Here is a 15347-nt window from a genome sequence, read left to right on the forward strand (position 1 = left end):
GACCACGTTGCCGCAAAGCCACTGCCTACCTTGACAGCAGAAAATCACACTATTTAGGACCTGCCTCCCTCTAAATGTGCAATTATAGAGCTGCTCCAAATGTGCGGGGGGGGGGTTTGTGTTTGGCGCTGCACAGAAAAGCTGAACGAATGACAACAATATTACAAACTAGATAGATCTACAGGCTCAAGGTTAAGGTTAATGGTGGGCTGTAAACGCAAAAGAAAAGTAAAAGAAAAGCTGACTCAGTGCCACAAATATCAAAGTATCAATTAATTAGGGTATTTTAAAAGAGGAAACTGAAACTTTAATAGAGAGCGCGAGAACAATGCACCAAGTGTTGACTGTAACTGGAATCGCAGCCTGCAGTGCTCATTTATAACTACGTGGACGTTTTCCAAATGATGACACAGCTTTGGATTAGATTTGATTAGATTCGAATAAACACTTTGATTACCAACAGTGTTACCAACGGCAATAGATTCCCACAGCTCATAATGAGCTCATATCCAATCAGCAGAGGTGGGTGGAGTCAGCTCAAATAACTACTCTGCCATCATCCCAATACTTAAAAAAACCTAGTCTCGATCCTGATAACCCTGCAAATTTCCGGCCCATATCCAATCTTCCCTTTCTGTCCAAAATTCCAGAGCGTGTCATTGCTGCTCAACTTCAAACCCATCTCAACTCCAATAGTCTGTTCGAACCATTCCAGTTCGGTTTCCGCCCCAAAACACAGCACCAAAACAGCCCTGCTAAAAGTCATAAATGATCTCCTGCTCTCCTCTGACTGGTCATCTCAGCATCCTCATCCTCCTGGACCTTCATTCGACAGCATCAGCCACTCCATCCTCCTGTCCCGCCTCAAATCCAACCTCAACATCACCGGCTCTGCTCTGTCCTGGCTTCAGTCCTACCTCACAAACCGGCAACAGTTCATCCACATCAACCGCTGCTCCTCCTCCATCGCCCCCCCCTATCTCAGGGTGTTCCCCAAGGTTCGGCGCTCGGTCCTCTCCTCTTCATCCTCTACATCCTCCCTCTTGGCAACATCGTCTGACGTCATGGCCTCCGCTTTCACTCCACTCCACCCTCACCCACTGCCTGAGTGACATCACAACCTGGATGAAACACAACTAAAACTAAACAGTGACAAAACAGACATCATCATCACCGGCCCAAAAAAACATCACTACATCTGCTCAAAACTTCTGCCTCATTTTCGACAGCAGCACCGTCACTCCGTCCCCACTCATCCGAAACCTTGGTATACTCCTCGACCCCACTCTTTCTTTGGAACCCCACGTCACGAAAATAACCCGGACTGCTTTCTTCCATCTCAAAAACATATCTCGACTCCGCCCATCCCTCACTTTCTCTGCCGCTGAAACTCTGATTCATGCCTTCATCACATCCAGAATTGACCTCTGCAGCAGCATCCTCTACGGCTCACCATCCAAAACCCTCAATAAACTCCTGTACATCCAGAATTTCGCTGCCCGCCTCCTCACGCACACTCGCTCCCGTGAACACACCACCCCTGTCCTTCAGAACCTCCACTGGCTCCCCGTCCCTTAACGCATCCAGTTCAAGGTCCTCCTCATCACTCCATAATAATCAAGCCCTCCATAATTTGGCCCCTCCATACCTCACGGACCTACTCCACCACCACACTCCATCTCGCTCCCTCCACTCCTCCAACGCCAACCTCCTGTAATAAATAAAACATTTTTATGTTTATGTAAGATTGTAGGTCTGCTCTTGATATGATTTGAACTTGACAAGCAAAGAAACTGAAAAAACATGGTTGTAAATAACCCCACTTTTTATGAAAAAAGCCATCAAGCTAGGGACAAGTGCTGCAAATTAGCTTCTGCTAAGCACTATGATACATACAGCAGACTTATGTTACAATGTGTCTATGTTTTTGTATCTGTTCCTATCAAATAAACCAAATAAATACATCTTTGTCCATTTTGTCCCTCATGCTGGTTGGTTATTTTGTTCGGTGTAAAAGCAGCTTAATAGCTAAGACAGAAATCTTCTTAAAGGAACAGGCCACCGTTTTTCCATTCTGAGATATGTTCTTACCTGAGCTTAGACGAGTTGATACGTACCTGTCTGGTCTTTGTGCGTGCTTGCGGAAGAGCTTGGTCGCTTCTAACTTCACCCCCGTTTGGAGCTATAGGAATATACTGGGAGAGGCCAAATGCTAACAACATCTTTGGTCTTTGTGCGGGACTGAGCGCACACACAAAGACCAGAGAGGTACGCAGCAACTCGTCTAAGCTCAGGTAAGTTATCTCAGTATGAAAAAACCGTGGCCTGTTCCTTTAAAGAGGGGGTATTATGCTTTTTTCAGCCACATAGCACCAGTCTATAGCACACTACAATGATGACGAAACCTTCTGTTGGTCTGTCAATGCAGTAAATTAGAATAACTACCTTGTATAAAATTGCTCTTTCAAAATGGCGGTAGCGGATGACTTGAAATAGGCCTCTGTGTCTTTAAGAACCTCTGACCCTTTCCGACACGCCCCCTCCACACGCTGTCTGTGGCATCACAACAACACTGCGCTCGTTGTCTCAAGTATTGAAACTACGATCGGTGCATTTTAATTTTTATTGTTGGAAAGGAGCTACTGTTTATCACTTTGTGAACAATGGCCACACAGGATATTATTTGGAGACGAACCTTCCACACCGGACGCTTGGAAGAGGCTCTTGCCTGAAAAATAACTGCTGTTTGGAGGCTATCTCTTTGCATCTGCCATGCCCTATGGATCTCTAACTATACCCCCATGGACGACACCAGGATCTGCAGGAGCCCATACGATTCAAAAGACGGACATTATCTCCGCAGGTGGACAATGGTTTTTCGAGGTTACCCGTTAGCTTGTTAAAATCGACTACAGCTCATTGTTGATGAAAAGTCTGCAATAAACCATAAATGTGTAAAGCCAGGCTCATTGTGTAATCATCGTAAAGGCTGCTTCGAGTAGTTGCTGCTTTATTGACGTTATTTGTGCACAGTATGCTGCCTGTTTTCAATGAATGTTGTGAAGGTGAAGGTTGTTAGCCTGTCGCGGCTAATAGTGCCTTAGCTCCGGGAGAAAACCACTCGGCCACGACTCACTGTAGATGAAATGTGAGCAATAAACTACACAATCAACAAGCCAGGCTCCGTGTGTGATCATCATAAAGGCTGCTTCAAGCAGTTGCCTGTTTTAGTGACGTTTTCAATGCATAATATGCTGCTTGTATTCAGTGAATTTTCCCGTTAGCTTGTCGCGGCTAGCTTGTTAGCTCCGGGAGAAAGCCACTCGTCTATGACCCATTGTAGATGAAATGTGAGCAATAAACTTCCAAATCAACAAGCCAGGCTCCGTGTGTGATCATTGTTAAACGGTTCTTTATGTGTGTGGTGGTTTTATTGACTTTATGTGTGCATATTTCTCGTTTTCACATGATGACTCGAGGTTTAGCTTAGCATTAGCTTTCTCCGGAGGCTCTGTGCATCATCAAGGCCCAGCGCAGAACCAGACACTGAAATAAGTGTTCTTGTCACCGGTTTTAATCCTGGGTGTTTCGGTAACAGAAACACTGATGTGTGTTTTTGTAAAAGTCTGCTGTGGCTCCGGTTCACAACACATGAAGCTAATCCTCCATGATGACTCTGTTTACATCTTAGGGCTAGACACTGCGGGGAGGGGGTTCTGCTGAGGGGCAGTGGTTGGTTACTCGGCTGGTGACGAAAGGTCGGAGGCGTATCCTGGAGGTCGAGGGCGTTTCCTGAAGGAATCAGGCGTTTTATCCCTAAAATGGCCGCCATCAGAGTTTCTACAGATTACTCGAAAATACGTGAATGTGCCCAGGCAACACTTCAGGCATGGTTTTAATGAGGGAATGACTGAATAACATGATGTAAAGCTTGAAAAAGTCATTTTTGCATAATACCCCCCCTTTAAATAAACACCACGGTATATCTTGGTGTTTTCAAAGAAGAAATAATGGGGTAAATTGACCCAATAACGTTGGGGTAATTTGATGAGCTGCCTCTGCATAAGAAACAAACAATAACAAACTACAGATAATTGTGTTGCACAAAATGACATTGTGCAACAATTTAGATACTTTTTTTTGGGCTGTCATTCATTAAAATCTAATTTTAACTTTTCACTTCAACAAAACTATACAAACATAAAACTTACCATTTACTAGTTAGTTACCCACTCTACTTTTAAAATAAAAATTATACAGCTAGCTCAAATAAATTACTAATATCTAATATATATTTATTTTAACGTGTTTTAACGTCAACTCAACAACTACTTTTTTTTTTCATAGGGACGGACAAAATTACCTTCGACTTTATTAAGTTTAGGTCTGCAAATGACGTCAGTGCACACTTGGCAGAGGAGCGTAGGGCGCAGTGTGGGAATTGGGACAGGTCTAACTCTTCTTATCTGATGCTCCTGCGGCGCCGCTGTTCGTGTCCATTCTTCAGAATCAGAAATCCCCTCGGTTCCCGTCAGGCCGGGGCTTCGTGTGGCGGAACTCAATATTAGGAGATGTAACTATTTGGGCGGATCATGCTGCTCCATGTGGGCCCCTCCTAGCTCATAAAAGAGGCGTAAGCACAGTAGCATCGCAAGTGAGTGAGTTCAGACTCTGAGTAAAGGAGGTGCTGTGAAGGAACATTTTAAGACATCATATTAAGCCCTTGGAAGAGTTATCACGTTTATTCCCTCCATGCCCTAAGCAGCGATGAGCGACTTTTCCTCACTGTACGATTTCTATCTACTTCAGTGGCTGTGGGACTTTGTGAGAGCGGGTCAGGAGGAGATCCTGCTGTCCCCTTACATGCCCGCGTCCTGTGCCTTTCTCACGCACGTGCTCCTGTGCGTGCCTTTCTTTTTTCTGGACGTGCTGTCATGCGTCAGCTCCCGGATCCGCTCGTGGAGAATCGCGCCGGACTCGGTCCCTGCGCCGAGCGCGCGCCTGTGGTTGGACTGTTTGGGGAGGATTGCGCTCAGGTATCTGACCGTGGTGCTTCCGGTCACTGCGCTCCTGCAGTGCGGTCTGAGGAGCCCCGTGCTGCCGCAGCGCGCTCCGTCCCTCTACGGACTCTGTGTGCAGGTGCTCGCCAGCTTTCTGCTCTTTGACGCGCTCTTCTACGTCTGGCATTTCTCCATGCACAGGTAAGCGCTCCTTTATCCTTTAGTGACTAATGTTCTGTTTGTTTTGTGTTGACATTGGCCTGATCACATTTGTCTGTCTTGCCCTGACTTATTTTGACTGTTATAGTGATGAGTAAAGTTGCTCTGCACAGTCATGTATGGAGTTACTTGCCCGCTTGCCAGTTTACATAATGTCCTACTTTCTCAATGTTTCCAAGTGAAATTAAGTACATTAAGAAAGATTTTAATAGATATATCAGCACTCATTGCATATAATGTATCATAATGTGCGCCCTGGGTCTAATTTGTGTGTGAACTATGTGCTTTTGTGCCAAAATAGCAAATTCCTCAATCCAAGTCTGTATCTAAATGAAATGTTCATCTCTCCCTTGCCCGGTTCTTCCTTGGCCCATCACACATGTTGTCCCACTAGTGATGATGCCAAAGATGCTTTCCTGGAGATGCTGTAACATGTGTCTGTCAGTGTGATTTTTGCCGCTAGAGGAGGTCAGATACGGGGTCAACCTCTGTCCAGGTCAATCAGGAAGTGTCGTTCACTGCGCTGACCAGCCTCGTAATGTAGAAGGGCAGCTGTCCCCAGGGGAGTTTTCGGTTTGGCTTTGGACGTCTGTGCTGTCGAAGAAGGACTTGCCTTGGTGACAGCTCTCATGTTTCCATAACAATTGCCGACAGTAATGGTGAATTATGTGAATTACTCGCTGTCAGACTGTGTTTATCAATCCGAAATAAGAGGAAAAGCTTTTCAACAACTGACAGAGTGTAAGCCCGAACTGCTCCCATTATAAGCTACTCCTTCCTCAAGGTCAAGACCGGATCATGCTTTCACATTCAGACTTTCACAAAGCTTACTCAACGTCACATCAGCCCAGATCAGCAGCCAGGCTTCTATCTGTCTGTCCCACGGCAGCTGTAGCCATTAGGAGATTATAACAGAGCGTGTATATATAAAGCAACTTTGAGCATCTCGGTTTTTATTAGGAAGCTAATCATTCTTAGAATCTCTGGCAACACTTTATTTTACACTACCCCTGACATTGCACCTGCCAAATCTAGTACAATGTAATGTGCTTGTAGCAAAGTGTAATAACTTGTACCTATATGAGTTCAATATACGATGGAATAATATGTATAGGTAGAGGTACTTAAGCGTAAGGGTCTGATGCCTTATTACATTATGCACCTCCAAAGTACTAATACACATTATTCCATTTTGTATGTACAGTACTGCACAGATACATGTAAATCACATGTATATAGCGCCTTTCTACCAGCTGCACTCAAAGCGCTTTACATCAAGGAACCACTCACCCATTCACATGCTCATTCACACACTGATGTACGCAGACACTGGAGGCAAGGAGGGTGCAGTGTCTTGCCCAAGGACACCTTGTGCACCTGCGGGATTCGAACCGCCAACCCTCTGGACACAAGACGACCCGCTCTACTAGCTACGGGTCTAATGAAGTGCTCTGCCCCACTCAAAAAAAAGATAACTTGCTCTAAGCGCACATTCACTGTGGCGTTGTTTCAATACGCTTGCACTAATCTGTCACCATGACTTTGTGTTGATGATGGGAGAGTGTGACCACGACGCAAAGCCATCTCCGGCACATCCCAAAGATTCTCGATGGGGTTAAGATCTGGACTCTGTGGCGGCTAACCCATGCTTTCCACGTGATCCATGTGAGCCCGATGAATCATTTATAAAAGCTATCCCTAACACGTTCTCAGAAAGCTCATACTCTTTCAGTCTTTCTGCAAATGTTAACGCATAAAATGCCAACTGCGAATCGTGGTTTAAAACCGAAAACCGCTAATCGAATCACAAATACTTCTTGGGAAAACTGCACTGAGCTGACTCATTTTCTCTCCAAATGTTTCGATCTCTGTGGTATTTTCACACGACCACCAGCGGCTCGTTAATTGCCCTCTAACACACTCCAGCTCCACTTTCTCATGCTCTCACCGGCACATCGTTGCATAAGCGACTGCAGAACAGAACGCGCTGCTGGACCAAGACAAATTACACACAAATGTCCCCCCACCTGGACCCCCACATAATAGGATTTAACCAGCAGAACACAGGGTTTTCCAGTAATTACGGCGTCCATAACTGTGCAGGGCTAATCTTCGGAACAGTTAACCTCTCGACCCGCATGTCTGTGGTCTTGTTTTGGATTTTGCGCTGACATTAATCATGGCGCCTCACCTTTTGAAAGAAACGCCGGGAATTTCTCAAGTTTAGTTTATGTTTTTTTTTCCTACCTCGGGCGGACAATGGGAGCGCTGCGTGGACATGCATGACAGTAATGGTTATAGATGGGGCAACTTCGAGGTTGACAACAACAAGCGCTTCCCCTTCGCTCTCCTCTTCTTTACATTAACGTCGTATCATCAAGCGCTCGCAAACTATTTCTCTCACTGTGAGTTAAACACTGTCCTATCTCCCGAACATATATTGATGGTCCCGCCCTAGTGCCAGTATTAAAGAAATGTGGCTTATTCATCCATTATCAATCTGCATGTTTGTTTAGTACAGAATATAACATTAAAATCATCAGGACAGTCAATGCTCACCAAAAAATAAGACATTTCGTGACAAGAGGCAGGTCTTTATAAATGGTGGTACAGCGCATGATAGACTTTTTTTTTTTAGGATTAATCCAATTATTTTTATTAAATTGAGTTTACAACAATACGTTATATCAATACAGATATTAGATGTATATTAAACTTATACTTTTGTACCTACCTGCACACTTACACATATTCGCCCACATATTTGCCCGGGTCACATGTTCCATTCACCCTCACACTCATACTCATACTCATTCCTGCACACATTCCAACCACTGCCCCGCTATATGTTAACAGGGGGGAAGAAAAAAGAAAGAAAAAGGAAAACAGACAAACATGCACATGCGAAAAACAAACAGACAAACAAACAGACCATGAAGAGTCTGGGTGTTCTCGCCATAGTGCCGCCATTAATGAGCTATGCTGATTAATAACATCACTAACCATAACATAGACAACATTATCGTTACAAATAATAAAAAATGTTTATATAAATGATCATCATTCATGGTTATGACTTGGACAAATATCGGGTCTCCAAACCTGTTCCCAGTGTCCCAAAGCCTTATTTCTTAGACAAATATTCTCCAGATGTATTATGGAGATAAATCCGTTATTACGTTGATAGACTTTTAATGACGGTTGAGGAGCTTATTTAGATTATAGCCTACAATTGACACAAGTTTAGACTTGGCAAATTGGCAATCTGCCACATGCTTTGAGGCAGGTTCCAAATCAAACACTTTGGAAATGTGACCAATTTATTTATTTTCTTCTTAAATATTGAAAACGTGGCGTAGATAACGGCAATCTAATCCAAATAACTCAAATCTAATCGTTGTGCATTACTTGTCTGTTTGTTTTACGTTAGATAAAAGACATGCAGGCATATACAGTATCTTTGGATCTTGATAACTACTAGGCGCATAGATGATTATCAGTAGTTTTCACAACTTCCATAACAGCTGCATTCCCGTCTTGTAAATCCTTGCCAACAGTCATTTTCCATTGCCTCATCTTCCCTAAACAGTCTCGTATGTCTTGATTCATTGCAGATTCCCGCGGCTCTATCGGACTGTGCACCAGCAGCACCACAAGAACAAGGCGCCGCTCGCCCTCGCCGCGCAGGACGCCAGCAGCCTGGAGCTCCTGTCCCTCCTCGTCCTGGCCCTGGTCAGCGCGCGGGTCGCGGGCTGCCACCCGCTCAGCGAGACCGTCTTCCACCTGCTCAACAGCTGGTTGGCCGTGGAGGATCACTGCGGCTACAACCTCCCGTGGGGCCTGCACAGGCTGCTCCCCAGTTTGGGGCTGGGGGGCGCTCCTTTCCACCAGCAGCACCACGCGAAGCACAGCGGGAACTACGCCCCCTACTTCACGCACTGGGACCGGCTTTTCGGGACGTACAGATGCTGAGCAGAGTCGAGGAATCGATGGACTATGATTCCCGAGATACATTCCTTTTCATAAGTAGCTCACAATGATGTCCATAACAGGAAAAAGACACTAAAAGATATGGATCGTTCAGTTCATGTTTTTGCCATTTATGAAGCACATACTGAGAATGTAAATTATGTTGGTCTCAGCTCCGTTGTGCAAAGAGGAGAGAACTAGCTTTTCGCTCACATTGGTCAATCTCAGTAACACACACCTAACACATGCAAAGCTGATTCATAAACATAGACATGACCAGACCTTTGAAATAAATCTCGAATCTCAATCACAAAAGGCTTTCCACTCCAACGTCATTTAACACTCAAAATCGTACATCGTCTCCACCAGAATCCAAAAGCAGACACCGTCACCGTCAAAGAAGTGTCTTGCGAACCAGGAAGTGATACATTCCCGTGACGCTTATTGAGATTGACCAAAGTTGAGATTGCTCTGATGGTAAAGAAAGTAGATGCTCGACCAAAAGCAGAGCGAAGCCGCAGCTAAGAGAAGCACCGCCGTGTTTCCTACAGGGAACTGTGACCTCTGCATTTGAGCCATCCTCCTGCGTCTCCAGGACTCTTCTGCTGATCCAAACTGAGCCAGGTTCTTGGTCAGGAGTTCCGACAAGCCAACTGAAAACGTGGAAAACTCGCATAGTACGTAACACTAAAGGAGGAACCTCAAACTCCACACAAAGACTCGGCAGCTCGTGGGAATCCAACCCACCGCCACATTTCTTAAAGCCTTCATGCACTTTTGCACCTTGTAACCAAAGAGACATGCACTCTATCGAATGAATGTGTATTGGATGTCTGCAGAAATGTTAAATGGACAAGTTCGGACAATGCTATGAACAATGGAGGGCATTTTAAGTCAAGCCCAGGCTGGAATGTGTTTTAGGGGAATCTTCGGTGCGTCAGAACTGTAATTACGCACAAAGTTATGGACAAGCCTCAACCCGACCACTTTCTCCTGCAAGCAAGCTCTACTGAATAATCAATGAAGGAGTTTTATTCACTAATAGAGATATAATCACGTGTAAGTTGTTTTGAATGTGTCAGATATGGATTCTTGTTCAAATGTAGCATTTTTAATAAATTCAGCTGGCCTGATTGAGCGAAACAACTATATTTCTGTGCTTATGCTTTATTTCAGTAGTTTGTGTCGGCGAATGCAATTAAAATAAACCATTATAGTAAGAAAATGGGCATCGTATATACCAATAAAACAAAGTAGGGCTGAAACAACTGATCGATTAATCGACGGCTAATCGATTATTGAAATAGTCGACAACTATTTTAGTAATTGATTAATCGTTTTCTGGTTCACACAGACTCAAATAGAGCAAAAATGTCATGAAAATGTAGTATTTTTTGATGAAAACCTACTTTGTTTTTATAGCAAGTATATGTAGTCCACTTTGTACATTGTAAATTTCATGAATATCTGTTTGTGTCTCATCCGATCAGAAGCAGAATTAGCACCAAGAGCCTCCAACAAACATTTACTTTTAAGTTTACTCCATCAACACGTCCTCAAGCGGATCCACTTTAGCTTTATGTGATAAAAAAATGGAAAAAATAAAATTTTCCTACACCATTCATAGCCAAGCAACTAATCGATTAATCGTAAAAATGGTCGATAGATTCATCGATTAGAAAATAATCGTTAGTTGCAGCCCTAAAACAAAGACAAATTTAATCTCTTCTTGAGACTCACGATTTATCTGAAAAAATAACTGAATTAGTGACTGACCCAACCATTGGGTCACTGTAAAGGTCAATAACGCACACATATCAAGGTGGGTTTTTTTGCATAAAAAGTTGCACAATGCAGCTTTAAGCTCTAAAAAGGTACTGTAGGTCCAGGGATGACAATGATCTCAACTAAGTTTTTCTTGTATCATGAGACTCAACAAATCATGTTTCTTGTGCAGATGATTATCAGGCACTTATGCTGGATGCCCTTCTAGATATAGTTTCTATTTCTCCTGTTTGGATAAATATAGCAGGATAATGGTTCTTGTCACTGATAAGCGCATTAAGAGTCGACGTTTGGGGATACTTTAGGTCATTGTTATTAGAATAACATATATATAATCCTGTAGATGACCTTCAAATAATCTCCCTTTTGCCCCTCTGCGCTCAACAAACTATCACTTTATCACAGAATCCAAATCTTCATGTTCTGCATTACTGTAACAGAATCTGTGACGTTTATCTATACTTTACCGCAATGGAAAATGTCTACAGTCTAAATCTAGTGTGACTTTCGCAACAGCCGACTTTCAACAATGGCCCTAGCAATAATGTGAACCAGATTGAGCCCCGTGAAGCACAGGCGGTCTGGTCTCTTCTGTTCTCTTCTGTTCTGTAGGATTTATTGGACTTTCTATCGCGCAGCTACGGGGGAAACGGACGAGTGTTTGGAGCAGATGCTGCAAATTGTAATGTGCAGGATCATTTGTGTAAAAAAAACGTAAATGCATGTAAATGCTTCAGTGCAATTGTTTTTTTTTATCATGTGTGTAAAAAAAATAAATACACATCTTTCTCTTATTTATGGCGATGAGGTCCTTATTGAGAATCAAGTGTTTCAATTTTTTTTTTACTGGGGTGGCTCAGCCAAGGGTGGCATGCCTCAATACAAGCTAATTTAGTGCATTGTCCTCCATGTTTATCTGAAGTTTGATGAGATATTAAATAGATAATATAGTATAGGCTGGTCGATCAGATTTTAGTACAATTAAAAAAACACGCACATCCCTTTCTAAGCAGTGTGCTAGGTCAAAAAAAAAAGGTAGCAGATGCAGTTGAAAGACAGCTCACACAACTGCATAATTAGCACCTAAATTCTGAATGTGTCCTCACACAAAAAGACGTGATGTTTCGGGCTAAGCACCCTTCATCACTCCCTTAGAAACGCCTCTGGGCATTGTTTCAAAATAAAGGGGGGCTACTTTATTTGGGAGTGCAGCAGGTCAATGATAATTTTCAAAATAAATTATTTGCAGTGCTGTCTCCATTAGTTGATTGTGTGTTTATTGCCGTTTACCCATTTTTATCTGAGAATAATTCAATTTGGATGACTGGCTTTTAGTGTTTGTGTGGAATAAAATTAGACTTAAACAAAATTGTTAAGGCAATTAATTATGACTAAAACTATGGCTAAAATCTAGAGATATTTTTGTAGACTTTTGGAAAATACATAAAGATGACAAGGAGAAGCTAAAAACTTCCAGTGGCACCGTTTGAAAAAGTCTTGTGTCGTTTAAATTCACTACCAAAGGGAGTGAATTTGTGCTTTGTCCATGTGGGGGAAGCTCCATGAAACAGCATGATTAAATTTAATTATACCTGCGTAACCAGTCATCACCTCATTGCCAACCACTCCTCCGCTTCAGCCAAGGATTCTGCTTTTTAACCAGACTCCTCCGTGGCCAGCTGTGCTGCCATCCACCTCCGCCTTGCCACCACCTCTGCTAGTGGAGGATTTTCCGGTCACTCATCCTTCTCCAAGCTCCCACTCCGCCCCCAGGCTCCTGGAGTAGACATCCTTAACTAACCTGCTCTTGCATGGGAACACGGTGGCACAGTGCAGCACAGTGCTTAGCGCCTGTGCTTCACAGCTAGAAGGTCACAGGTTCAATCCCTGGCCAAACTGGGCCCTTCTGAGTGGAGTTTGCATGTTCCACCCCATGTCTGTGTACTGCTTAAAACATGTATAACAGACCAGGTTGAGCAAGAGTGTGTTGGAAATTCCAATCCGACGTGGCCGTGCCTGCACTGTCCCAACCAAACAGACAAATAAAATGACATCAATTCATAACACCTACTGTCATCTGCTGAGGTCTGCCTGCCAAAACTATATTCTTGCAGGCCAAAAAATTGCTGATTTTGACAAACACCACTCTCCGGATTGAAATATGTTTCAATGCAACATTATTAATGTAAAAGTTACTTTACAAGTGAAAATAAACTCAAACTAAATTGAAATGTTGTCAAAATGAACACTACTGGCTTCATTTGACTTTCTGGTAAAAAAACAAAAAACAAAACTGCGTGTCCAGTTTCTTTTCCCATTGGGGGTATAAGACACAATCAAAGCCAGCTTTCACCTGGGAGGTATGGCACCAATCACACTGAAGCAGCTCATACACAGACAAATGACCACAAATCACCTCATTTATCAACAGTTTTAGATCTTAGCACATGGTTAAGATCTGACTGAAATATGTTCAAACTGCAGGTTAGAGAGCCCACTGCAGCAGAATGGCCCTCATATCGAGAACTACTCCTTTCACCAGCTTTTAAGTACATTGCAATGTGAAACTGTGTAAATTATTGTAAATGCACACAAGACACAATTCTACCATCCTTGAAAGAAAATGACAGCTTTCCACCAAAACTTCATCTCTAATCCTTAGCCTCATTTTTGCCCCAGTCCCTCACCTCCTTTACGTGACCTCTTTTTTTTTGGCCAGAGAAGACATTTTGAAGGCAGACTCCGGGGGGTTTGTTGCCTGTCAGAGTCATGTTTCTCTGTTTTACTGCGGCCACATCGTTATTTACTTCCTCACGTCTCTCTCAAGTCTCCCTGGCTCTCGGGGGATTTTTGATGTTGAAGAAATCAAAAGCACATGTCAGAGCAGAGCTGAGGACCGTTTCTGCAGAAGCGGGTACAGCCACCATTCGAATATCATTGTTAAAGCCCGAAATTCGTGTCTCACTTTCAAAGGCTCTTGGCGCACTCTTGTCCTACAAAAGGCCAGTATCAACACAAACTCCACTTTATTCCTCACTGGATTCCTGCAGGATTATGTGGGAATCGAAGCTGGATCTGTGCTGGCGCTCAGTCAGGTTTTATAAAAGGACTAGAGTTGCTCAATCTCATTTCCTCAGTGGCCGTTTCACACCCACAGTTCTCCATTGACTTGTGGATAATAACTGATGACACTGTGGAGGAGTTTTCTCACAACCCCAAAGCAATTACTCGATCCAACCACAGAATTAATTTTGATTACAAAAACAAGGATAGGACCCAGAGCTCAGATGCTGAACAGCCTTCTCATGCAAAGCAAAAGTTGTCAATAACACACGCTGAAGAATAATAACTTTAAGGGGGGAAAATATATGAATTGGCTTGAAATCGAAAGTAGATTCGGTCCAGTCTTAGACAAGATAAAACCTTTTATTACTAGTGGAACAAGCATGTTTTCTTAATTCTTATTATTTGGTAACATTTCAAGGGGAAAATGATTATCTTCAAATGTAAATGTTATTTTAGATTAGTTCAACCCAACTCATATTCAACATATTGGGCCCGATCTTGTGTCTCAAAACGCATTTTGCGCTCAGTAGGAGCACTTTGTGATCTTGCCACTCCAGACTTTGCGCATTTAAGTGGGTGGAGACACACATTTTCCTCCAACCAGTTCGACTCCGCGTCCAGGAGAGTGGTTGTGTGGGGTGAACATGTGCTTTTGTTTTGCTTCGTGTTCACGCCAAGCGCGGGCCGATCCGCGCCACAGCGGACGCTGTAGCTCTTTTTCTCTCGAGACGTGAACATCGTTTAGCTCACGATGGGGTAAATAAAGTTTTTAGTTTGACCTGTGAGAGCCTAAAGCTTAAGAAAGAACGCAAGACAGCACAATGTAAACGAGGAAGTGAATGTCAGCCGTGTTTCCATCAGTGCAGTCGTCTCCTCTTGTGACGCCCCCTCACAGCTGGCGGAGGCGAATGGCACATATAGCGTCGCCTCTCGGAAAATAATTCGCTAAGAGCCTGCGCCGCCCCGTGCGTCTGGCCCATTGTACCTTAATTCATTTTTTCCAGTGGATACCAAAGGAAAGAAGACAAGTGTTGTTTTGCTTAATAAGTGAAACTCTGTGGAATAAAGCTCTCTAGTTCAGCTGTTACCAGACTCCTGAACCGCAAATGTGCTTTTCATTACACCCTCACTTGGTTTTATAACATTTCGCAAGAAAGTCTGTTTTAATCTATGGCACAAACTGACCAGCTGGACTCAGAAAAGGCTATTTTGTCTGTGGGTAATCAACAAGTGGACTTGGAAAAGGACCTAACCTATTTACTATTCAAAGCTCATGTTTGGCTGCCTTCAGTGAACATGGAGATGAGC

At 43.4% G+C, this 15347-nt stretch overlaps 1 protein-coding gene across 1 annotated transcript; it reads left to right on the plus strand.

Annotated features, from left to right (window-relative positions):
- Positions 1-4668: 4668 nt before the first annotated feature.
- Positions 4669-9357, plus strand: ch25hl3 (cholesterol 25-hydroxylase like 3). The gene is made up of 2 exons (XM_079576095.1): positions 4669-5201; positions 8834-9357. The coding sequence occupies exons 1-2, from the start codon at positions 4768-4770 to the stop codon at positions 9189-9191; spliced, it is 792 nt and encodes a 263-aa protein (XP_079432221.1). The 5' UTR covers positions 4669-4767; the 3' UTR covers positions 9192-9357.
- Positions 9358-15347: the final 5990 nt, after the last annotated feature.

This window comes from Gobius niger (assembly GCF_951799975.1).
Source record: "Gobius niger genome assembly, chromosome: 1".
Taxonomy (NCBI): domain Eukaryota; kingdom Metazoa; phylum Chordata; class Actinopteri; order Gobiiformes; family Gobiidae; genus Gobius; species Gobius niger.